Below are 25,963 nucleotides of genomic sequence, written 5' to 3' on the forward strand. Positions count from 1 at the left end.
CTGCACCGATATACCACATATACCATTTGGTATATTTTTTAGTATTTTTGCAGTATATTTAGTATATTTTGAGAATAATACCGCAAAATATATTTATTTTCTTTAAAATGGATAGCGGGTATCTCACAGTCGAGTACACTCGACTGTAGCTTTCTTAGTTGTTAATAATTCATTCTGTTGCTAATGTGGTTTACTTCCATTATGTAGCATTTCTGTAATTCTAATTTCTAATTCGATGTACTCATGTGTTGCATCGATGCATCACTATTTAGCACGCTGTTTTCATCAACTATTCGAGGAAAAGTCGTCAATGAGTTCTCAATTTATGCTTATGTACCAGTGACTCTACATAACCATAAAAGATCACAACCACAAACTTTTAAAACAATTTTTAATTTTAATATCAAATTTTCAAAAATTTGGTTAATATCAAAAGTTGGAATTTTAAAACGAAATAATTTACTTTGATGTATTTTATATGGAGTTAACTGAGCAGTTAGTCGAGCTCTAAATTTCTGGCTAGATAGGTGCAGGCGGTGCGCAGCTTTGACAGTTTCATGGTGACCACTGATTTCAGAAGATCATCCATACTGATTACTAATGCTTTCTCATCCAATTGTTGCGTGTCATCAGTATTAATGTCTTTAGACAAAAGACCACGCATTCGATTGATGCTAGCTTGACGACAAAGCTCCCTCAGATCCGAGCCCGAGTAACCAGACGTCAGAGTGGCCAATCGCTTCAGATCCACTGAGGAACTCAGCTGTTCGTGTTGCAAAATAAGCTGTAGAATCGCTAATCTCTGTCGTTCTAATGGTGGCCCAATGTGAAATTGCGCTGGCATGCGCCGCAGTATTGCCTTGTCCAGATCCTGTGGACGATTCGTGGCGCCCAGCACGAGTACCGAACAACTTGAATTGCTGATTAAGCCATCCCACAACATCATAAACTGTGTCTTCATCATAGCCGTCGCCTCGTGATCTGCGGTAGCCCGCACTCGCAAAAACGATTCAATTTCGTCAATGAATATTATGCAGGGCTGCAACTTATGAGCCAACGAGAAGACGGCGGCAGCCAACTTCTGAGACTCGCCATACCACTTGTCCGTGAGCACCGCCACGTCCAGGTTGATAAAACGCATGCATGCCTCTTTAGCAATCGCCTTAGCAATGAGCGTCTTCCCACATCCAGGTGGACCGTAGAGTAAAACTCCCTTTGGCGGCCGCCACAACTGTGAATGCTGGAAGAGATTACTGTGCCGCACTGGCAGAACAACCGATTCGCGCAACTCTTGAACAATTGTGTCCAGACCAGCAATGTCCGCCCAGCTGACTTCAATGTCCGATGGAGCAACAAGGTGTGAAGCAATCATCAGTTCGTAGCTATTAAAGTCGCTAAGCTTCAGCTTGCAGCTTTTATCCACCATTCCATTCAGTTTCTTTAATTGGTTCTGGGCTATCTCCTTGGCCTTATTCTTTGCCTTGTTGGTGGGGTCCATAGAGTTGACTAACCATTTGACACAATAATAGGTTACAGCTGCAACTATGCCTATTCTAACAAGTTGCGACACAATCTGGCATCCTGATACATGTGCCGCTTCCATTCTAAATTAACAAATATTTCACTTTATGTTATACACATTTATTACTAGTCGAGAATCCGTCATCTTGACAGTCAACATATATTTTCGGCAATCAGAATTTTTTTAAAGCAAATCAGTAAGAACTCTTTTTATGTATGAGATACACGATACCACAGTCTGAGTAAGTTTAAAATAATTCGCTACATCAACAATATACATACATGAACTTGTACTTGTACTTGCTTTTGAACTTTGCTTTTGAAAATGCAGATGAGCTCTGTTTGAAAAATCAATGTTAGCATCAAAATATGTATATTTGTTTTTGCTTTGAGAATATAGATGTGGTCACTGTTTTTCTTTTGCAGTCTACAAATACACATGTCTTTGTTTCATATGCAGCATGGCATGCTGCTTGAGACTACACAACAATAATAGTCGATCCAATAAGAAGATACTTTGTTATACGGGGGCTGCTACAGAAATCGCTCTCGCTCCATCCCGCCCCAATTCCATTTCGCTGCCAAATTTTGAGCGGAATGATTCCGCTATTATTCCACAGGCTTTAAGTGCTGTCACCTTGTCGATTGAGATTTTCGTAGTCAAGTTCAGCGATACCACATTTTCTAATATGAATAAGAATGTGAGGTATTAAAACAAGAAAGAAAGTTACAGTCGAGTGTGCTCGACGGTGAGATACCCGCTACCCATTTTTAGTAAAGGCAAAATATTGCGGTATTATTTTCAAAATATTCCGAAAATACTAAAAAATATAAAAAATATACCAAATGGTATGCTTGGTATATCGATATAGTACACGATTCAAAATATACCACAGACGGCACAATATACCAGATTGTCAGCCTAAGCAACTAAGCCCCCAAGTAAGTATGCGTTTTTGCCCATACAAAAGTATTTATTTAATACCTTCCACAATTTTTATCTGATCGCATTAAAATTTTCAGGAATCATAACTACTATAGTAATTATTATATTATTATATACCAAAATTCGTAGCTCTAGCATTAAAATTACGCTTGTTATTCAATTTTTTTGATTTGCGGAGACGGAAGTGGGCGTGGCGTAGACGGACATGGCTAGATCGTCTCGGCTGTTGACGCTGATCAAGAATATATATACTTTATCGGGTCGGAGATGCCTCCTTCTACCTGTAGAAATGTAATCAAATTTTTGTTGCTTCAAGTTCAACTAAAAACAAATAAGAAAGCTGCAGTCGAATGTGCTTGAAATAATAAAACAAAATATTGCGGTATTTTATCAAAATATACCAAAATAATATACCGAAAATAACAAATTGTATATTAATATAGTACTATATTCGAGATTCAGTCAAAGCAACTAACATAAGACCCCTAGAAAGTAGGTGTTATGGGCAAAAAAAAAGTATTTATTTTATAACTTCGACAATTTGATATCTCATCGTAACCAAAAAAAATATCTAAAAGGACTTGAACGACGATTTTTAAACAATATTACGAAACGGATTAACTCAATACACAATCTTACCATGTTTGACCACGAAAGTTTTTAAAGATATATTTAGTATTTAATAGTACCGGAAGACAAAGTGCTCAAATGTTTCTCCCTGAATTACGCTTTATAATCAGCATAAAATATTTATTTAAAAATGAAAATATGTCTACTTCTTCAATTTGGCCATGTGGTATTACTATTTATAGATAAAACGAATAAGAAAGATAAAATGAAGCTAATATGAAGTTACCAAAATTTGTAATTTAGCCTCTACATTTTTTAATATATCTGTGCAAGTCTTGCACTATGGCAAGACATTCTACCTTAAAATCAATATTAGTATTATTCACTTTCTCCCAAATGTATTTAAAATCAATTTTACTCACATTCCGCTGACCTAAAAATATTCTTAGGTCCCACTGCTTTGTCTCTTACTTAATGTCTATGACATTGAAATGAATCCCAAGAAGAGTGGAGTATAAGAAAATAGAGAAAATATATATTTCCACATGTCACCTCTTAAGAAAATATAAGTAAATTAGCATATACTTTTTACACTAAGGTATTTGAATTACCATTAATTTTGACTAAGACAGATAAAAATGTGTTTTAAATAATGTATAAAACGTAAATAATATTTATTTTCGTCTACTTTAATATCCCTCTGGCAACTTCTGTTCCAAACTGAAACAGCAAATTGGCTGCGTCCATCATTCAGCGTATTCTTCATTTCTATAGACATTTTTATCTTATCTTTAAGCTCGTTACAAGTGGTGTAAAGTTGGCTTCTTGTGCTTCTCTTGCAACTTTTCAAAAGTTCATAAAAATCGCTTCAACTATGCAAGATTTTATGATTTTGCGACAATCTTTTGAGTGCTGCTCAATGGTATGAGGAGTGCAGGCAAAATGTTGAACGGATGGATGGACAAACATAGCTAGGAGCAGCCTTAGATCCTGTTGAAGTGATAGATGTGCTTTGTCGCACAGTGTCGCGTCTTTAAAAAACTCTTGCAAAAATCAAATCCTAATGCAGTTTGTTAACGAAATCAGCTTGCTATTTAAAAATTATAGCTTTATAATTTTAAGTCGTTAAAGATTTGTAACCGACTAATGAACTATTATTCTGTTTTTTTTTTTTTTGAGACTACAGTCGAGCGCACTCGACTACCTATTTTCAAGAAGAGGAAGAAGAAAAATATTAAAGGCAAAAGAAACAAATCAACCGAAATTGAGCTATTCTATCAATTATACATCACTGAGGGCATTAAGTAGGTATAAGTATATGAACATTTTATTTTTTTATTGATAAATTAACTCTACTTATTTCTGTTTTACAACATAACGAGCAACTCGCTCTGCAACGATCATATTTCTACACAAAGTGATCCAATTTATCGTCTTGGCGATTTTCTTTAAACATTTTCTTATGCCTTTGTCTATTTCTCTTAATTTTTCGAACTTGGCTTTTTAATTTTTAAATAATAATAAGGTGCAAAACTTTGCAAGTGGAATATTATATATATATATATATATATATATATTATAATATAGGACGCGGCTTCATTAGCCGTCACTCTCTTACACCCAGTCACTTATGGAATGATGCGGTGTAAGGTTCTGCTTGACGAAAATACAACCCAGTTCAATCCGGTATATTTCGCACTCTATGGTATATTTGGAATGTTGTACTTATCAATAACCAATAGAACCTATAGTATATTTGCGGTATTTTTTGTAGTATATTAATTTAGTATATTTTAAAATGAATACCGAATAGGTAGCGGGTATCTCACACTCGAGCACTCTCGACTGTAGGTTTCTTACTTGTTTGTTTAAAGTAAGTTTTACTATTTTTCGCGTGTATGAACTGAAGGACGGAGAAACAAAAGAATATGTACAATCATCTCAAATGTTGACGCTGATTTGGAAAATATATTCCCTAAGGGGTTGCAAATGCTTCATTCCCACAGTTTTACTATTCCTATTGGCACTAAGTTATAACACACTAATCCCAGAGATAGTGCGCCATACACTGTAAAGGAACTATACTAACAAGTAAGAAAGCTACAGTCGAGTATGCTCGACTGTGAGATACCCGTTTTGAATAAAAGCAATATATTTTGCGGTATTATTCTCAAAACATACCAATTATACTACAAAAATACTAAAAATATATTTTGGGGTATTATTATTAAAATATACCAAATATACTAAAAACACAAAAAAATACCAAATGGTATATTAGACCCCTAGTAAGTAGGCGTGTTTGCCCATACAAAAGTATTTCTTTAATAACTTCGACAATTTTTATCTGATCGCAACCAAATTTTCAGGAATCATAAATACTATACTTATTATTGTATATACGCAATTCTAGTTTTATAATTACGCTTGTTATTCGATTTTTTTGATTTACGGGGGCGGAAGTGGGCGTGGCAAAAATTTGAAACAAACTTGATCTGCGTGCAAACATAACAAATGCTGTCGAAAAAAAATTATAGCTCTATCTCTTATAGTCTCTGAGATCTAGGTGTTCATACGGACGGACGGACAGACACACAGACACACAGACGGACAGACGGACATGGCCAGATTGTCTCGGCTGTTGACGCTGATCAAGAATATATATACTTTATAGGGTCGGAGATGCCTCCTTCTACCTGTTACATACATTTCCTGCCGGCACAAAGTTATAATACCCTTCTACCCTATGGGTAGCGGGTATAAAAATAATAATTTGAGTCCAGATACGACTTTAAATTTACCATATCCTACAGAGGAAGTATCTCTTAGATTTCAATGATGGTAGTTAGTTAGATCAATTGTTAATGTAAGCAAACTAAGTAATAAAATAATATTTATTTTATATGAACATTAGAGATGCCACGTAATCTTACTGACAAGTTTTCTTTTCTGTTTTGCTTCCACGCTCATAATTATTGCCTGGCTTACTTTCCACTCTCTGTCGGTAGCATCAGAAAATATGCAAATGTTTTCTCGACAAGAAAAGTAACAAAAATTGTAAAAGGGTGAACCCACAAGAAACGCAAGGAAAAACTAAGGTAACTTTAAACTTTGCATCATTCAGGTCGCTCCTCACATGACTTTAGGAAAAAGCTTAAAAACTGTGTTTTTTGTTTAGTGCTCAAATATTTTGGGAGCAACAAATTGAAAATAAATAACATGGCATGTTTAGCGAAAAGTGAATTAATTATGTAATAATTAAAACACATTTAATAGACACTCTGCAATAATAATAATAAATATGTTAAATAATTATAATCTTTTTGTGGATCTTTAACATTAAATTCGCTCAGTAATCGAACTTTTTCTATCCCGCATCCTGGCCTTGATCTTTCCATAAAGCGCATCAACATGTGGTGCCATATAGACATCTAACCGCACATGACTTTCAATCTCCTGAAGCTGTTTGACACAATTATCTAGATCCCCGCTAATGAAGTTGGCAATTAAGTCCCATATCCTATGCGAGAGAGCAATAAAGGGCTTGAACGTCTCTGACTCTAGACAGCCCAACTGCAGCATCTCGATGTCCAAGGTTGCGAGTCCACACAAACCGCCATAGTATGCCACGTCCTGTTGCGCAACGATATCGTGATAGTCGTAATGATCGAATGGTGTCAGAAGGAAACAATGTGCTGCTGTCTTGTAGATCTTGAGACCAATATTAGCCAGGCCTGCGGCACAGCTCAGCTGAGCAGGCACACTTTGTGCAAGATTTTGGAAGCCAGACGCATAATGTTTGGCCTCGTCAATGTAGCTCAAAACATGCCACCAGTTTGCCATATAGATGGAAACTCTTATCAGGTTGCGAAACATGTTGATAACATGATCGCTACTGGTGCAATACGGACGAGTTCGAGCGTAATATTTGATAGCCAAATGCAAGTTACCACTCTTCACATGGTAATCACCAATCTCTTCAAGAATGCGTCGAACATATGTGCTGCCCGAATTCGATTTCTTGAAGTTCAGCTCGGCATCGAGCTCCTGCAGCAGCAGCGTCGCCTCCATGGTATTGTCCTCCACCCAGTAGGAATCATAGGGCAGCGCTTTGCAAGGAGCCCTATTTGGCTGGGATGTGCTGCACGTTGGCATTGTGTCGATCGAGGTATTTGAGCTGGTGATTGCCTTAGACGATTTGACACTGCGCTCAACTTCCATGGAGTGTATTTTGTGTAGCTCCTCGTACATCTTGACATTGTATGTAGACTTCACATGATTTATGGCCAGCTCTAACGCCTCCACACGCAGCTTGGGACAAACCTGAGCAATGAACTTAAGGCGTAGCAGTCGAGCAACATCGGTGTATCGTTTGGAGTAGCTAACTAAGTGGATTCGCGGTTCCTCAACTATTGGACAGTTCAAACAATCACTGGAAGGTACTATGTCCTGCTCGTCATCACTGTTGAACTTAGAAAATGAACCAGATATCATCTTGAGGCTGGAAGTCAAACAATTTATTGCTCCATTGGCATCTGTATTGTTCAATTTAGATTATAGAATAAAAGCAATATGTATGAGTCAAGTTGGTCGAGAACTACAAGATTCCAAATGGCACGAGATATAGCATTTTAATGACAAACTTGTGACATATTTTGTTAGCATACTCAAGAAGATTAAAAAACAAATCGAAATTCAGGCATCGATGAGATGTCGCAGTTTCAATCTGACCGCCAGGTGGCGTTACACAATGCAATTGCATGTGTCACTAGAATTTGAGCTCACGTGAAAGATGAAAAAACTCATATGTCAACAGATGGGATACCTAACAGTTGGCACAGGCAAATTCCATTACCAAGATACAAATCAAATTCCCAAAATGGCATGGAGACCAACTCGACCAGAGAAGAAGGAGGATGGCAATCGAGATGGCAATATTACTTGGCTTGGGAAAAGGCAATGAAGCAGGAATGGAAACGGGCACGGTTAGTTGGCTACAAATATGCAAAAATCAAATTACCAGGGTTGAAAAATCGTAGACATCAGAGACACATAAATCAGGGTCGCCAACTTCAAAAGGCCAAAACGAAACCAAAGAAATTGTTACCGCTATTTAACGGTTTATTGATGCGTCGCTTTAGCTAAATTTATTGGCCTGGTCGTTGGCCATTTTCATTCTTTTTCTGTCTCTCTCTCTCTATCTCACTCTTTCTCGCGCTGCCTTTCACATTCCGATGCTAACTCACACACACTATCCCCGAATGGTGTGCGAAAAGAGGTAAGAGAATCGTATATCTTGAAAACGTGCAAAACACTTTAAAATTGATTTGACTTAGCTATTTGGTTTCTCAAATTTCGAACGTTCATTCATCGCCTTTCAGCTTTTTATCGGTTGAAACAGTTAATAGATAAGTGAAAAATGAAGTCACATTTTGATATTACAGATTAAGGCTAAATTGATTGATATATATTGTTTATCTTGCCAGTAAAGCCATCCCAGCAGGTCGCTAGACCCATACTTAGTTTATAAATGAAAATAAGCGGTTAATTCACAATTTTAATATTCAGAAGTATTTAAACACATACACATACATAAATATTCATTCATCTTATGAATGTCAGCACAAAAATTTGCGAAGCGCATCATAAATATGTAAGTAACAAATAACTATTGACCTATGATATATTTTAAACTCAATGGTATATCTTTATACCAAATATACGTTATCTTAGTGTATTTTCAATATATCTAGAAATGTTTGTACGTGTTAAATATTTTCGGTATATTTCTGTTGTCACATAAGTGCTTTGTAATAGGAATAAATACTATTCAATATGCATATGTAGCTTTGTAGCTACAGCATATCGGTAATTCTCTGAGGGATGTCGCGTGCGACCATCTTTACAGTGACAAAAAAAAAACCTGAAACAATTTAAAAATAAGAAAAGATTACTCTTATAGCTCTAGATTAGTACTTTAATTAGAGCTAAGAATAGTTTTGGAATTTTATTTCTGTTTTGTTTTCTCTTTTGATAATTGCCAAAATTAACAAATTCGTACGCCAAACCAAAAAATGAACGAATTTATATATTATATCGTAAAACAGAACAAGTTCCTAAAATCAATCTTAGCTCTAAAAATAGTGCTAATCCAAGGCTTTAAGAATAACCTTCACTAATTTTTAAGTTTATTTTTTTTTTGTCATTGTAAAGATAATCGCACGCGACATTTACTAGAGAATTACCCATATGTAGCTATATGTTAGTACGTTTGTTACTTTGTTTTCTTTTTCTTCGATATTTCTATATTTGATTGATATTTATAACGATCGAGAAGCAGAGGGAGAGACAGAGAGAATTGCACCGACATGTCGTGAAGAAGGTTTTTTTGTCATTTGCTTACTTTTTTTTATCACCTAAACATTGCAACTTGGTGCTACAGACTTTACAGCAATAATTATCTTAACTTACGGACTGACAGATATCCGGCGAGCTAGAAATCAAAAGACGAAATAAATAAAATCACATATGATACTTTATCAGCAACTTAGTATATTTCAACACTTTAATGATCTCTTCATTCTATCGTGAAATTTAACTACATATAATATTTTTGGATATTGGACAAGAATTAAAAGTCGACAGCACAAATAGAGTAGGAGGAGAATGAGGAGGAGACGTCAATGTTGACTACAATCAAAGTCACAAAATGTTTGCAATTGACATATAATGAGGCCTCGTCAAGCCGTGAGCTGAAGCGTGTGCTAGGGTCAAATCGGGCCATCCCTTTCTCACTGTTTCTCCCCTTGTTTTTCTCATTCTCATTCCCATTCTCTCTCTTTGTCTTTCCCATGCTTTGTAAAGCACAATGGCATCGCTATCAATTTAACGCTTTCAATGCGTACAAATTTCTAATTTCATTAAAATTGTTTCAAGCGCCGCCGAAAAAGGCCAGGAGTGCTCTGTAACGTTACGAACCCTGCCCAGACGTTGACAGACACAAATCGACAATAGACGTCAACACATGAGAGGCTGCCAGTCAGTTAGGGAGCGGGTTTGACTATTGATGTGTTTTGGAGGACGCGGTGGTCTATGGCAGACAGTTTTGGTAATCAAAGTGCGTTGATCAAAGTAGAAAATCGATTTTAATTGCAATCTAGCGATGCCGGCGCTCGAATCTTTGTTGCAGGCAAAGGGCGTGCAGTGATTGAAGGGTGTCAATGGGCGAGACAGGCGATGGCTCGCTGTGCGTGTTACAATCGCCCTTTTCTGGTTGACGCAAAAAAGACCATTGAAATATTGAATCAAAAATTTTCGATGCTGTACAGATTCGCAGAGGATGATGACTCAGAGAGGCATTGTCAATATTTTGACTAATGTGTTGCCATTAAAAAATGTCACTTGCCACTTCGCCATTTTACATATAAACATATACATATGTACATATGGATATACTCTGACATCCAGTGTTTCATACGGACTGATGGATAGGCAGGCAAACAATACAGATGGACAGAATATGTATTTAGTCTATGGAGTCTGGATGACTTCTTCTGCCTGTTCCATAAATTTGTTGGATGCACAGAGTTAAATACTCTTTTACCCTATATGTAGCACGTATAAAATATGAATCCCCATAGTTCGAAAAGAAGATTAAATAAATCGCAAGTCTAGTAGCGGCTGCTGCGGCTCTTAGTCCCAGCTTGTCTCAAATAAGTATATTGTGAAACATGAAAAACGCACTCAGCAGAAAAATAAAATTTTTGTTAACTAATACAGTTGATGCAAAAGAGATCTATCAAAAGACAAGCTAGTGTTTCTGACCCATGTTGGAAAAGAAAACCTATTCTGAAGACTGCCTTTTAACATTTATTTAACTAAACACATTATAATATTCAATACATGTCTCAGCGACATTTTTTCTAATTTCAGTCCAATAACCAATTATCAGGTATTTTTATACTCGCTTTCCATAGGGTGAATTAAAACTCTTTTTTTTTTTGTTTTAGGAGTTCTGAGCGAAACATATTCAACTATCTATTTTTCCTATAAAATTTGCTAATAAGTGAAAACTTTATGTTCACTATCAAGGGCTCTATGTATAATTTGAGTAAATTAAATTATTATAGCAATACATAATCAGGAATTACTTACAAAGCACATGTATTCTTCATTTCATAAATATGTAAAGGACTTTAAGGTTCGGCGTTAATAATGCCTTTGGCAAGGCATAAATATGATATTCGAACTCGTTGGAAATGTGAAGGAGTCAGTCATGCCCGGATAATTGTTTATTTTCAACAAAATTTATTGTTCGAGGCACCTGCGTCACGGCCAGCAAGAAAACTGACATTTATGTGAATGGGGAAGAGGACGTGGGGAATGAGAGGATGGCGATGATGATGGCGATGGACATCAAATTGCATGCACATTTTATGCCTTTGCAAATCTTGTTGCCCTTGGACTCGAAAATATTTCCATTGTTATTGTTGTTAGCCGTGTAAATTCAGTATAATTTGTAGTATAAACAGCGACAGGGAGAAGTGAGAGACAGAGTGAGAGAGAGTCAGAGAAATGCGATGAAGAGAGATGGAAACTATTTCGGTTTGGTTTGGTTTTGCAGTCATGTTGACCATTTGGCTCATGTAAATAAAGCATGTAAACCGATTGGCAAACATTGGAGTGAAGCGCTTTAAGCGCGATATCAGCACTTTAAAGGTAAACATGGTATGCTCCCTGATTTGCCATCCATCCTGCTGGTTGGCTTTGCTCGATTTGTCCCCAATGAAACCAAACCTAACCCAAACTAACTCAACAGCGCCGTGAGAACTATGGGCAACCTCGAGCGTGAAAGTTCAAATTCAATTACCTTTCAAATATTTGCATTCTGCGACACAAAGTTCCGTCATAATGTGCACAATAGCTGCCCCTCGAATGCCACTTGAAAGCCGACGGACAAGCGGACGAAAGGGGCAGATAGCGGATGGTGGGTGGTGGATGGTGAGTGGCGAATGCCGGGTGGTGGACGGGTAAAGAAGCTGGGAGGAGGTGTAGTCGACTACAAAGAACAGACCGACAGCGGAAGGAGCACTCAAAACAGTTGCAGCTAATGCCGCTCTGAGCGACCAGGACGTCGTCCTTCTGTTGCTCGTACAGCTGCTGCCGCTGTCGCTGTCGCTGTCGCCGACGTAGGGATCGCAGCAATAACAACGACAATGACGTTAACTTTTCCCGCCTACTGCGGCCCATCCCCATTCAAAACAATTGCAAAACAAAGGCCAACAGCACAGCCAAAGCAACATAAGGACACATGTACGTGTGTGTGTGTGTGTGTGTGCCACGAGTATAAAAATACCAAATAAGCCAATTTCGAAACTGAACTGCAACTAGCTGCCCTGACTGACACCGAACATCCAATGCCTGAGTTTTCAATTTTTTCAATGCCGTCTTGTTTGAGAGACACTAGAGTCTACGGAAAGCATATCTACTTTTTAGTAGTGTTTATCATCGACTAAACTGAACTGGAAGTTAATCTGTCACCCACTAAACTGAACGAGAAGTTAAAAATATACCTACGTATGAAACCTACCATTAATAACAAAAAATTGTAAGTCGTGGCTGAGAAGACTTCGATTAACTTAAAGAAAATGGACATTGACAATTTATGTACCCGCTACCCATAGGGTAGAAGGGTATTATAACTTTGTGCCGGCAGGAAATGTATTTAGCAGGTAGAACGAGGCATTTCCGACCCTATAAAGTATATATATTCTTGATCAGCGTCAACAGCCGAGACGATCTAGCCATGTCCGTCTGTGTGTCTGTCCGTCTGTCCGTATGAAAAGCTGGATCTCAAAGACTATAAGAGTTAGAGCTATAACTGTAGCTTTCTTACTTGTTTTAGTCTTGAAACTAATGTGTTTCATTTGCTTAAACTCTGATTTATTTCTTATACATATATTTAAGTTAGGTATGAAAGATAAAAGATAAAGAAAAATAATTTCAGTATATTGTAATGTAATACGAATACATTTTAAAATATTTATGACTTCCGAAAATAAAAAAACTAATAAAGCTACGGTTTGGAATGTTATTCAGAATATTTAGTAATTCAACAGAATTATGACACAAAAAAAAAATATTTCAGTTAAATATGGAAAACATACGAATTAATTGTTGTTTATTGTTGTTGACTAAGCGGGGAAGTAGAGTATATTTTCGTCGCGGAGCACAATCTAGCCCGTTTTTTTATTTGTCGCTTTGGCTCGTTGGTCTAAGAAAGTTTTATAGAGACAGAGGGACGCAGATGTAAAGTTTTTCTGGAAACTATGAGGACCGTATTCTAGCTTGAAAGGCTCCAAATTTAAGTCGATGACTCTTCACGTCTCTAGGAATATTAAAAATGTGGGCGCATATGTTTCGATTGGTTTCTTGATGCTTTTATTCAACGATAAAGTGCATTGACAATTCCTTCTTTTGTTTATTATAAGTGTTTTGCAAATTTCATTGTTTCCTTAGCCAGTTTGTGCAGCGTGCTCACTTCATTTATGTCCATACATACGTACATAGTTCGCACCACTCCTTATTTGCAGCGATGTGCTAGAATGTACGTACATTCATGCTGACAAATTCTACATCTCTGGAGGACGTTACATGTTTTATGCAAGTGGATCGAAAACCACGCCAGGTAACCAGGTCTTAGTTCCAGTTGCAGTTGCAGTCGCATGCAACCCATTTACATGTTGAACTTCTATTTTATTTTGTTGCCTAACACGAATCAAATGAGTGCGTGCTGAGTGCACATTTGGATTAGGTAGAACTCGCTCCTGGGGCTATGACACGGCCTGGGAATGACGTGTGAAGCGCGGAAGATGGAGGAGGTATTAACAGTGCAATGCAAATGTCAGTGACGAGTGCCACCATGTAAGCAGATGTGCGAGCATTTGCGTTACGCTATATTCAAAGATGCCCGAATGCATTTTACACCGAATGCAACAGTGATCAGAATACGTTGTGCGTATATATGTACGTATAGAAAAAGAGACATGCAGAGATGGGAATGTAGCCACTTGCGGACGAGTAATATAAAATGCATAGAATTTCCCTTGTATTCTATGCATTTAGAAGTAAATTTATGTTATGTTATGAGGCAACAAAAGCGAAATTGCATTTAAGGAACAAAGAACTTTAAACGCAAGCTTACTTAAAAAATGAGCATTTTCTGTTTTTATACCCGTTACCAATAGGGTAAAAGGGTATTATTGGGCAGCAGGAGGCATCTCCGGTTCCATATATATATTTATCTAGCCATGTACGTCTGTCCGTATAATAACTATAGTTTTTCTAGAAGTTATATGTATAAGAAATACTTTACTTTGGGCAGAAATGCCTAATTACTACGCGTCTTAGTTGCTTTGGCTGAATATACGGTATATTTTGCACTCTGTGTTATATTTTGAATGTAGTAATACATTAACATACCAAAAAACCTTTAGTATATTTTTAGTTTTATGAGGTGTATTAATTAGGTATATTTTAAAATTAATACAGCATTGTCTTTTTTCAATATGGGTAGCGGGTATCTCATATTCGAGCACACTCGATTGTAGATTTCTTACTTGTTGTATTGCATAATTATACTTTATAATGATTTTTGTTGCAGAATACATTAAAAATTAATATTCCAATAAGAAATATTGGGTCAAAAACCAATTTCAATCGGAGAAAACAAAAGCTATTTGATTCCTAATTCCTCTAATTGTCATTCTTAGCATTCCCATTATGTATCCAATAAATAGATCAAATATTTTATTTGGAATTTCCTTACTTAAAATAGATTTCCATTTGTCACTCTCGTTTACGGAATGATAACTTAAGCTTTATCAAATGGAAAGCAAATAAATATGAAGCTTTATTTGAGCTGTAGGCGAAGCGGCGCATCATTCGTAATGTTGCTGGTCATAAATTTGTTTCCAAATATATTGCGCATACGCACTGTAGAGCCGCACTAGACAAGGAACTAAGCAAACATTGCATTGTTGTTGCTGTTGTTGTTGTAATTGTTAGTCAAGTTTGTTTTAGCAGAGAGTTGGGTCAGTAGCGCGAGCTGCAGCTGAAATTGCCTTGACATATTGCTTAAAACCAAACCAACGAAGTCTGCCAGCAGTCCTACAACAGTCTTTGTCACTTCTGTGTGCAAAGTGTGTGTGTGGGTATGTAGTATATGTATGTACGTGTGTAAGTGTTTCTGTGTTTGTCAAAAGCATGCAAGTCATTCAACTCTATTTTATTTATTGTACAACTGCTGTGCGTTGTGGTTGTGTGTTTACTAAAATGCAGCAGCACTGACAACACCAACAACAACTACTACTACACACACACATAGATATGTACATAAATACATAACGTCGACAGTGTACAAGAATAGCAGCAACAATAAAAACCCAGACTCATTCATCTATTTAATTAATAACAAACACTGCGCACTTTGCATACACCAAGAATAACAGACGAATAACAAGAAGTATGACTTTTGATTGCAGTGCCGATCGTAGAATACTCTGCCTATGCTTAGATTTGTCTTAATGCAAATATATGTATTTGTACATATATATTTCGAGAAGAAATTATAAATTCTTAACAAGTTTAAATATACCAATCATATAAACTGAAAAATATAATATATAATAATAATATCGAAACACTATTACATTCAAAATATATGTTGCCCTTAATAAAATATACCAAATTTACCAAAAGTCATATTCGACATAGCGAATTCCTACTACATTCATAATATATGTAATATTATATTATAGAGTGCGCAATATATTACATTGTGAAGTTGACAATATCAACTAAAGCAATCAAGTCCAGAAGCTGCAGCCGGTTTTTGTTATTCAAATACTTTCTTGAATAACATCGACGTACTATATTTATCGTACCTTATTTTTCGATTCTGAATATTATAGTGCTGAAATCTAGGTGATATTGTTGATTTTTCAAAAATGTCAATATCCTCGAATACATATGGCCCATGTTACAATAATATTACGAAATATCATTAAAGTACACTAAATATAAAAAAATATACCGCATTTTTAATCAAAGAAATGCTGCAGTAGGGTTTTCTCATATTGAGTTATCTCTTGAAAGCTCAAACATTAATAGATGATCTATTAGATCTAGTCGAAATCTCTAGACGATATCAAGCCTTTCATACGAACCGATTGAAAAAGACATTGCAACATCATATACCTGTTGCATACATTTCATGTTGCCAAAAAAGCTTTAAAAAGAAAGTAGATTTTTATTTCCGCTGCCGAAAGGTAAATGTATTTATGTGACTGTCGTAGTACTAAACAATAATATTGTAATGAATAAAAATGAAAGCGACTGTTGCCAGATCATAGTTATAATTCTATAAAAGAATCTATGAATTACACACACAATGGAAACACATTGGGTGACTATAGTGTTAGCAATACCAATAGCAATAACAATGTTAAAGTTCATTTTCGTCCTTTTATATCCGAGTGGACCTTGAAAAATTATCTTATTTTATGTTATATGTTTATGAAGTAAGGTCTTTAAATACTATAGAATGGAAAGGAAAGATAAACTGGTAAGTACATAACTGTTGCATTATATAAATTATGTGCATTACATATTAAGGATAATAAAATCTGACGAAAAAAAAAATGATGAGATGAATGCCAAGCATGAACAGTATAGAGTTATAGCTTTAGCTAAAGTTGAAGTAACAGTTGGAGTTATACATTCAGGTTTGACTCATGTTTGGCAATACTTTATGTTTTATCCAGTTCGTTCGGTGGGCGTGCACAACATGACGCCAAAAAACCGAAAAATGCATCTGGAAACGCGGCAGGAGTTGCTGGGCAGACGCCAGAACAATGGATGCTGTCATACACAATGAAGCAATGCGCTTCCCGAAGATGGGCAACTCGTCTACTAACTAGTGACATGTGCAGGCTGCATGGCAGAGTCTGGCAAACAATAAAGGATAACATTTGCACAAGCTGCACACACACAGGCTCACACACACACGCGCTGACACACATACATACACATACACTTACGAAAAGCATACACTCACCAAGGAGGGTCATAAAATCCTTTGACCAAGTTTGCTTTTGTTCTCGTCATCGTCAACGGTCCGTTCCCATTGCCGTGTTCCCTTTTCCCCATTTTATCCACCGTCCTCTTCACCCCACATCCGACGTCTCACTCTTGCTGCTTCTTCCAACGGCTGCCGGCTGAAGCTGGTATTGTCTTTATGCAGGTTTAATCTGTGTCAAAAGGCGTGAGTTATTACAAGCAAACCACGCCCATAAACGCCCACTAGTGACGCCAATAGAAGCACACATGTCCGCCTCACCCAGAGCTTAGCTATTGTCTTGCCGCTGCAACTAACTGGAGCCGGAGCTGGAGCTGCAGCCGAGGAAGTGTGGCACAGTGCTACTATAGACGAAGGCAAAGGACCAAGTCAAAGGTTTATCTATTGTCAACGGCTTTTGTGTTTCTGACATAATCAGCTTTCTCTTTGATCGAGCTGTCCATTTAAGATACTGATGAGCTGCCACCCTCCCCTCCCCACCGCGCCCAACACTGGGGGAGCAAGGAAGTCAATTATGGCAAGACTTTGGCAAGTATGTAAGTCGCCTACAAACGAAAATTATTTTAAGAATTGTACGATAATCTGATCAGTTTATTCATAAATTTCATTTAACTGAAATGAGCCTGGCCCTGCTACTGACAATGCAGGCTTAACACACAATGATCAGAGAAGCAGCACAATTGCAGCAGCTTTTTAGGTCCTATTTGCATTGACAATAACTTGAATTAATTAACGAGCTTGTTCGTGCCCAATTGCGCAATGGCCCAGCTTCTTTTGCATATTTGGTGTTTTACATACAATTGGCGCCCATCGATTGTTTAATGGCAGTTGATTCTAATAAGCCAATTGCGAGAGTCGGCATTTGAATTCAAAATGCGAAATAAGTTCATTAACAAACGACGAAGTTCGAGTCTGGGAGTGGGAGGTGTGTGTTGGAGTGTGTTCAAACGTGCTGGTCCGGAAGTGTAAGTGTCTCCGCAGTCTTCCACGCCAACTCTCCGTCTCCTATGCTGCCCATAGAAATTTTGCTGTTTCCCCCAGCCAGCAGACACCAGTGGCAAAGCACAAAGGACCTCTTCCTTACTCGCTGCGAATTGCAATGTTTGCCAGTTTCTCTGTCTATCTGTCCGTATGTTTGTCCGATAGTTTAATTAGAGTTTATGCAACTTTTAAGCTTATTAATACTTTTATAACCATTTCCTACACGGCTCCTTTCATCTTCGAAATTTGCCTCACCGTCGCTCAGGTAATTGCCAATTTGGTTTGAATTTCAATTGGCCAATTTGGGTTTGCTTTTGGGCATTGCCGAAGTGTAAGGCTCTGAAATAAGTTAAATAACGAGTACTTGCATAATCTGTGTGCCTGCTATTAGGGAACTCGGATTATTATCGCAGCGAAGAATAAAATGAGGACAACTCAGCTAATAATACAAACAAAACAGAATCGTTTGCATATATATAATAGATACTCGTACATATGTATACACTCATAAAATGGGGAGTATTAAAAATATACTTTGATCAAGACACTTCACCTAGATACATCTAAGGAGATGTTAATTCACAAAATGAATTGAATAAATTCTGTTCTGTTTCAGTCGAAACTGAACTAAATAACAAAGAATACCATTTACATACCAACGCAATAATATTCTAGCAAGCAAGAAAGCAATAGTCGAGTGTGCTCGACTGTGAGACACCCGATATTGCGGTATTATTTTCAAAATATACCTAATTAATATATCGTAAAATACTAAAAATATACCAAATAATATTTTAGGTACATTGATACAGTACTACATTGAAAATATACCATAAATTACAAAATAGTCCCAATAATATCTTCGACATTTTTAATCTGATCGCAATAAAATTTTTAGAAATAATAAAAACTATAGATATTATTGTATGTACCAACATTTGCGAATTTAACTACGACTAGCTATAAAATATATACTTTATGCGGTCAAAGATGCTTCCTTCTACCTTTTACATACATTTGTTGGCGGCACAAAGTCTTAATACCCTTCTACCCTATGGGTAGCGGGTGTAAAAAATACAGAATACATTAAGGTAATATCACTTTAATAAATGAATGCATTTTTGTCGTTAAGTGCTTGCGTGGCTGCTGACGACCACAGACTAGTCTTAAATTGGAGTTTACTCGTGATCGTCGGATTCATGTAACTACATGGTCTCGCTGGAAAAGATGTTTAGAATTAAAGTTCATAAAGTCTAACATATTCTCGATCGTATGGTCGAACTAGTTTAGCATCTCGTTACTTTAAATCACAATAAATAATTTAATATCTACAAAAATTCACAAGTGACTGTACCCCGCCAATAAATGTCTTTAACTGGCAGAAGGAGAAATCTCCAAACTCTTCAAGTACATGAGTATTATTTTGTTTATCTGTCCGTATAAAGAACTGAATCTCAAAATCAACACTTGTTATTTTTTATGCAAATTTGTATTTTTACCTTTCAAATCGAAAAAAGAAATAAATATTTAGTACTCGGCTGTGAGAAAAAAGCAAAACAGTGAGATATCTATATTATTACCTAAATTAGTATAGGAGAAGAAGACTATAATATACCAAACACTTTAATAGGGTTTTATATTTTGTATATTAATTCAGTTAGAATATACCATAGAGAACAAAAAAAAACTGTTTACCAATTAAAATACTTAAATGCCGACTACAGCAGCCGCGTTTTATTTCTTGAATAAATTCCACAATACGATCTCTGCTTGTTACATATATTTCCTGCCGGCACAAAGTTATAATACCCTTCTACCTTTTGCGTAACGGGTATAATATCGAATAGCAAAAATAATTTTATAGCTAGAGTTGCGTTTGGTAGATACAATAATTTATATACAGTAATTTTAACTTCTCGTTTCTATCAGATAAAAAATGCTGAAGTTATTTAAGAAATAAATTCATATGGCAAAAAAGGCTGCTGCAGTCGAGTCTTGTATGTATGTATATACTCGAAATGCGTATGGATTCTTGCATTTCAACCAATTATAATACAAATATAATCTCTAAGATCTCGAATTTACACATACAGACTCACTGACAAACTAGTACACAATCGGAGTTTGCTGCTGATTAAAAATATTTTAAAGGCTTAATGTGCCTTCCGTATTTGTTTCATCAGATATCTGGCCACAGGTACATGTTAGAATTCCCTTATTTAGCTTTGGTGCTGTGTCCATTGGATAATTCTTGTCTTGGATTTAGGAATTTGATAAGCTTAGCAAAACCACTCCACAGACCGACGTGGTATATGTTGAATTGTAACTGCAGCTTCTGCAACTTAAGGATTTTTATTATCTCAGCATATAAATTTATCTTAGTTGATATTTGTTAAGTGGATACGCCCAGCCTTCAATGAGCAGACTGCATTCTGCATTCTGCACTCTGAACACCCTCTTCAGTGGAGTGAACTATATCCTGTATCTGCACGGCGGAAAAAATTGCAGTTAACTAAAGAGAAAATAACCGTGAAGTTGTATGTTTTGCAGTTCAGTGCATTTTGGTTATTGTAGCAACATTTCTTTCATATTCCCAGGCCACGCCCCCATCCCAGGCACCGTAACAGAGCGTAGCCTTGCTATTGTTGTTGCTGTTGTGTTTGTGCATGGGTTGTAAAAATGTTTTGAAGTGCGGCTGGCCTGGCAAATAACCAAATGGATGCCATGTTGCCCTACACAGCTGCCGGTCAACTACGACATATCCCCTTGCCAATGCTGTTCCTACTCCTGCCTTTTCCCCTGCCCAACACTGAGCATGGCCTGTGGTTCATTCGCTTCGCGCTCAAGTAGCCCCATTCAGTTTTTGTACTTGTTTTATAGACCAGGTCCATGGGTTCACACAAACAGTCGACCAACCAGACATTCAGCCGGTCAGACAGCCAGCCAGCCAGTTGACCAGTTGTCCAGTTGTTCGGTTGTCCGGTTGTCCGATTGTCCAGTTAGCCAGTCAGTCCCTTCCTACTCGTCTCTTGCTGATTCTGTGTCTGAAACTTTTGCCATGAGCATCGACACTCCTGGACACTCGTTAGTCGTGGAATTAGCAGCTCTGACCTGCCTACTTTGATACATTAATACTTAAGCAGAGAAAAGTCGAAGCCACTTACAAATATACAGGAATCTGGTATGAGATATGAGAGCGAAAGCCTTAACACCGTCGATAAGTACCTAACCATAAAAATCCAGCAAACAGCGACTTAATTAATGTTGCCCAAAACTATAATTATTTTATTATAACAAAGAAGTAAGCCCTTCAAGCGAACAAGATTATCTGAAATCTTATAGACCAAAATAAAGCTGCTTACGTACTCAGATTGGAAAATGGTCAGACAGACTGTTCATTATGAATTCATTCGGTTTTTGTCAACACTTATTGGCTTATAATACAGTCAAGCTAGTCGATTTGCTGCATTATTTCTCAATTACAAGTTTGCTGTATTTTTTTTGCTGTACTATAGCTCTATTTTAACTACTACGGTGCTGCAGCAATTGTCGACTGAATTTAATGACACTTAACGTCTGCCTCGCTGCGAAACTTATCTGTGTAGAGAGTTTGCGTACGAGTACGAGTATTTTCTAAAACTGGTGAATCGTTGTAGTTTCGGGGTGTGGTTGCACTGTGGATGCGTGGTACTTTGGCAGCATGGCAGCTGAGGGCAGAGTTGAAAAATGTTTCCAAGTTAAATGAAGCGTATCAAACGTCAGACGATAAATTTAAAAGCCAAAGCTATTGACTTGCAAAAAATAAAAGCAAATAATGCGCCAGCTAAAAGGCACACGACGAGGCAAACCAAAACCAATCTGAAGCGAACCGAACTGAACCGAACCGAACCAACCTGAATCCAGCTGAAGACAGAAGGCGCCACATGGTACAGATTCCGTTACCGTTGCTGTACGGCTGCTGCGACTGCATGGACAAGGCCAATTCCAATGCATGTGTGAGATGTGACATTTCTGCTGACAGTACAAAAGCAGCGACGCCGCCAGCGCGTCGACATCCAACAATCGAACGGTCCAACGGAAGTCGACGTGTTGACAGCGCCCTCTGTGGAGCCATGAGTGTGATGTGGCAGTCGCATAAAAAGAACTGCTGCATGTAGGGGCCCAGAGACAAAGAGATCGAAAGAGAGAGGTAGAAAGAGTGACTCAGGGAGTGAGCTAGAGAGGGAGAGATAGAGATAGAGAGAACGAAGCACAGTGATTGGCTACTTAACTCTTTGACAACTTGACATCTCAGCAGAAAAGTCCGTCCCCGGCTCTGGCTCCGACTCCGGCCGGTATGCACCCCGAACTCATATGTGAACCGTGGCCAAAGTTGGCCGGTAAACTTGGTCGTTTGCATGCTGCCAAAGTTTAATAGAAATTCAATTTCTATTATTTTCTTTCCCCCCCTCTTTCACTCTCTCTCCCTCTCTGCTGCCTCTCAGACACTTTGCATGTGCTGTGTGTTTCCTTTGAAACAATAAATTTTCCCCAAGTATCCGTGTCCAGTGCGAGTCACATAGCCCGAAAGTGTCGAGAGGCGTGCAAAAGTTGCGAATTTTTATTGGGTTGCGCCATTCAGCATGATAACTCGTCTGCAAACTTTTCATTTAGGGAGGAGGACGTATGTTTCTAAATGTTCCATACGAATATGAAAGATTCGTTCAGCTTCGTTAAGAAAACATGTTTTCTCAGCCTTTTTTAATAGAACTCTGATCCAGAAAAGTAAATGCAAGCAACCATCAAATATACTGAAGTATACAAAAAGAAAATTCTGTTTCGACATTATCATTATTCTCAATGTATTTTTGTCACAACATAATAAGGTATAACACACAATATAATTTTACATTTTGAATGATTTTGAACCACTCGAATGACGCCTTTGAATAGATATAGTTACGTCAGTCTATGTATGCGTACTCCACTTGCAATTAGAGTTAATTTGTTGGCATTGCAATTTGTAAGTTGTCTTCTAGAGTGTTGAAACCAATCCCGTATTTCTATTTGTCTGCTTATTATGAAGCTGTAGTACATACTACTCTCCTTTCTCTCTTTGTCGTTATTGGCGTTTGTTGTTGGCAAACAAATTGCATATAAATTGCACTCATTGACGGCAGGGAATCTACATGAAAATATTTTGTAGGTACTACATAAATTTCATATTTCCCACTTTGCAGCCGCCGTTGCCTCTCTTGGGGCATATCAAGTGCCAGCTTCGCTATACTACTACTACTAACAACACCACCTTACCACCCACTTTGCTCAGAAATAAACAACAACAAAAACAACAAAAGGAGAAATTTTTAGCTTGTTCTTGTTGTTGCTGCCAAATGACTTGCCATAGCAGTTGCCGGTTGGCATTTTTGATGAGCCAGCTGCACGTAGCTCTCGCACTCACTCTCGCTTGCCACTACACAACTGTCCCCCTCTTCTTCTCCCCTTCTCACTCTCTTCTTTTCTGCTACTTCCCCGCGTTCCTGCAATCCTCGTCAGCTAACTGCTCAGGTAGCTTGAGCAACTCTAGGACTTTATTAAAATTATATATTTGCATGTTTGTTGCAATTTGAGTGTGGCACGAAGTCAGCAAACGTTGACTGCAAAAAAGGCAATTGCATATGAATTTATAAATATGAAACGCAATTTTGTCATCTTGCAACTGGCTACTTGCATCTTGCAACTTTCAACTCGAATCATGCCGTTCACAACATGCCATTGCAAACTTCCTACTGACTGTCAAAGTTTTTTTTATTTACGTAAAAATTTGAGGATAGAATACTTTTCTTGTTGATGAAAAGCGAACATTGTTCTAACAACATTTGTTAAATTACTTAGTTTCGTAGGCAAATCAATAAATAATGTTAATAATGCTACAATTTATTTTAAACAATTAAAACTTCCAAATTAAACTTTATCTGCTAGAATTTAAATGTGGCTTACAAAGCAAATATGCCACCAATTACACTTTTTTCAATTAAATTGTGTCAATTCTTAATTGAATCAAATTATTTGTTTTCATGAAAAGTCGATTATTAAATGCCCTCCACGAATACGTTTTCAAATTAGTTTACAGCTTAAGAGCGCTCTGTAATGACCATTAAATTTGTGACTCCTCGCGCAAATGCGATTGTAACACTCTGAGGCACAGTCAGGCCACAAATAAGCCAAGCATAAAATGCCCGCATTCATGAACCTGTAGAGAGACAAATCTGGAGAGGAAAGGATAAATGTTGGCAGGCCTAAAATGTAATGTAATGTGTATGGTAAATTGAAAGGCTTTGCAGGAAATGTGAGCATAATATTTGCGCCTTGTTAGTTTGTCAACGCATCGCTGACTCTCAATGATGAGAACTAAACTAAAGAGGACGTTGACGAGGAATAGACGATGGGATGTGAAGAGTTTTGCGTTGATACATTTCATTTAATGACATTTCACAGGCGGCGGGCATAATTAAAATCCCAAATAATTATAATAAAACACGGCAAACATTTACCAGAGCAAAAATTTGTTTTCAAACTACTATTTCGAATCCTTCGTGAGGCGAAGAAATCCCTCCCCTTCAGCCCATCATCGCTATGCGAATACCAACTGCGGCGACTGCCAGAATCACGCTAAAGCTTACGATTTATGTGAGATTCTTTAAGCGAAATCCAAGTCAATTAGTTTCCTAATTCGTTTTGCGAAAAGGAATTTATCGATTTTATCTGCAGACGTGCAGAAAGTAGTTAAGAACAGTTTTTCCTACGACTTTCATCGCTTCCCTTTTTCTGGGTAAGTGCTGATAATGATGCTGCTGCTTGCCATATGTACTGTGTGCATGGGTGTGATTGTGTATGTGTGTGTATGTGAATGTGTGTGTGTTCAAACAATGCCCCACTGGCTGTGTGAAGAGCGTAAGCAATAAACAAGCCGCATTGCTTATACGCCATGTTAGCCACGCGCTCCATAGAAGCGATAACGAGTAAAATTTGTTTGTTTGATTTTAATTGATACACCAGTCGTTTTAAATGCCTCAACATATGTATATTGCTTACTAACTAAAATCATTAAATAATTTCTTTAAGCATGTAACCATCGATCCACTTATACTAAATACCGAATTAATATACCAAAAATACTAAAATATAAAGAAGACAAATTTTGGTTTATCAATATAATACATTGTAGATATACCTAGAGTACAAAATACACCAGATTGTCAGCCAAAGCAACTAAGACCCTTAGTTAGTAGTAGTTTTTTTCCATGCAAAAGTATTTCTTAATAATTTCTACAATTTTCATATAACCAACCAAATTTTTAGGAATCATAATAACTTTACTTATTATTGTATGTACCTGTTTGGTAAGTAAGAAAGCTACAGTCGAGTGTACTCGACTGTGAGATACCCGCTACCCATTTTGAATAAAAGAAATATATTTTGCGGTATTTTCTCAAAATATACCGAATATACTACAAAAATACTAAAAATATACCAAATGATATATTTGGTATATCGACATATTACCGTATTCAAAATATACCATAGACGGCACAATATACCAGATTGTCAGCCAAAGCAACTAAGACTAGTAAGTAGGCGTTTTGCCCATACAAAAGTATTTCTTTAATAACTTCGACAATTTTTATCTGATCGCAACCAAATTACTACTATAGTAGTTATTATATATATCAAAATTCGGAACTCTAGCTTTAAAATTACGCTTGTTATTAGATTTTTTTTATTTGCGGGGGCGGAAGTGGGCGTGGCAAAAATTTGAAACAAACATG

At 37.1% G+C, this 25,963-nt stretch overlaps 2 protein-coding genes across 2 annotated transcripts; both read right to left on the minus strand.

Moving 5' to 3' along the window:
* Nucleotides 1-436: 436 nt before the first annotated feature.
* LOC133850168 (outer mitochondrial transmembrane helix translocase-like) lies at nt 437-1,679 on the minus strand. The gene has a single exon (XM_062286166.1). The coding sequence runs from the start codon at nt 1,601-1,603 to the stop codon at nt 497-499; it is 1,107 nt and encodes a 368-aa protein (XP_062142150.1). The 5' UTR covers nt 1,604-1,679; the 3' UTR covers nt 437-496.
* A 4,675-nt stretch (nt 1,680-6,354) lies between these two features.
* On the minus strand, nt 6,355-7,671 carry LOC133850199 (COP9 signalosome complex subunit 1). The gene has a single exon (XM_062286230.1). It carries the CDS (start codon nt 7,529-7,531, stop codon nt 6,377-6,379), a length of 1,155 nt encoding a protein of 384 aa, XP_062142214.1. The 5' UTR covers nt 7,532-7,671; the 3' UTR covers nt 6,355-6,376.
* Nucleotides 7,672-25,963: the final 18,292 nt, after the last annotated feature.

This window comes from Drosophila sulfurigaster, chromosome 2L (assembly GCF_023558435.1).
Source record: "Drosophila sulfurigaster albostrigata strain 15112-1811.04 chromosome 2L, ASM2355843v2, whole genome shotgun sequence".
NCBI classification, from domain to species: domain Eukaryota; kingdom Metazoa; phylum Arthropoda; class Insecta; order Diptera; family Drosophilidae; genus Drosophila; species Drosophila sulfurigaster.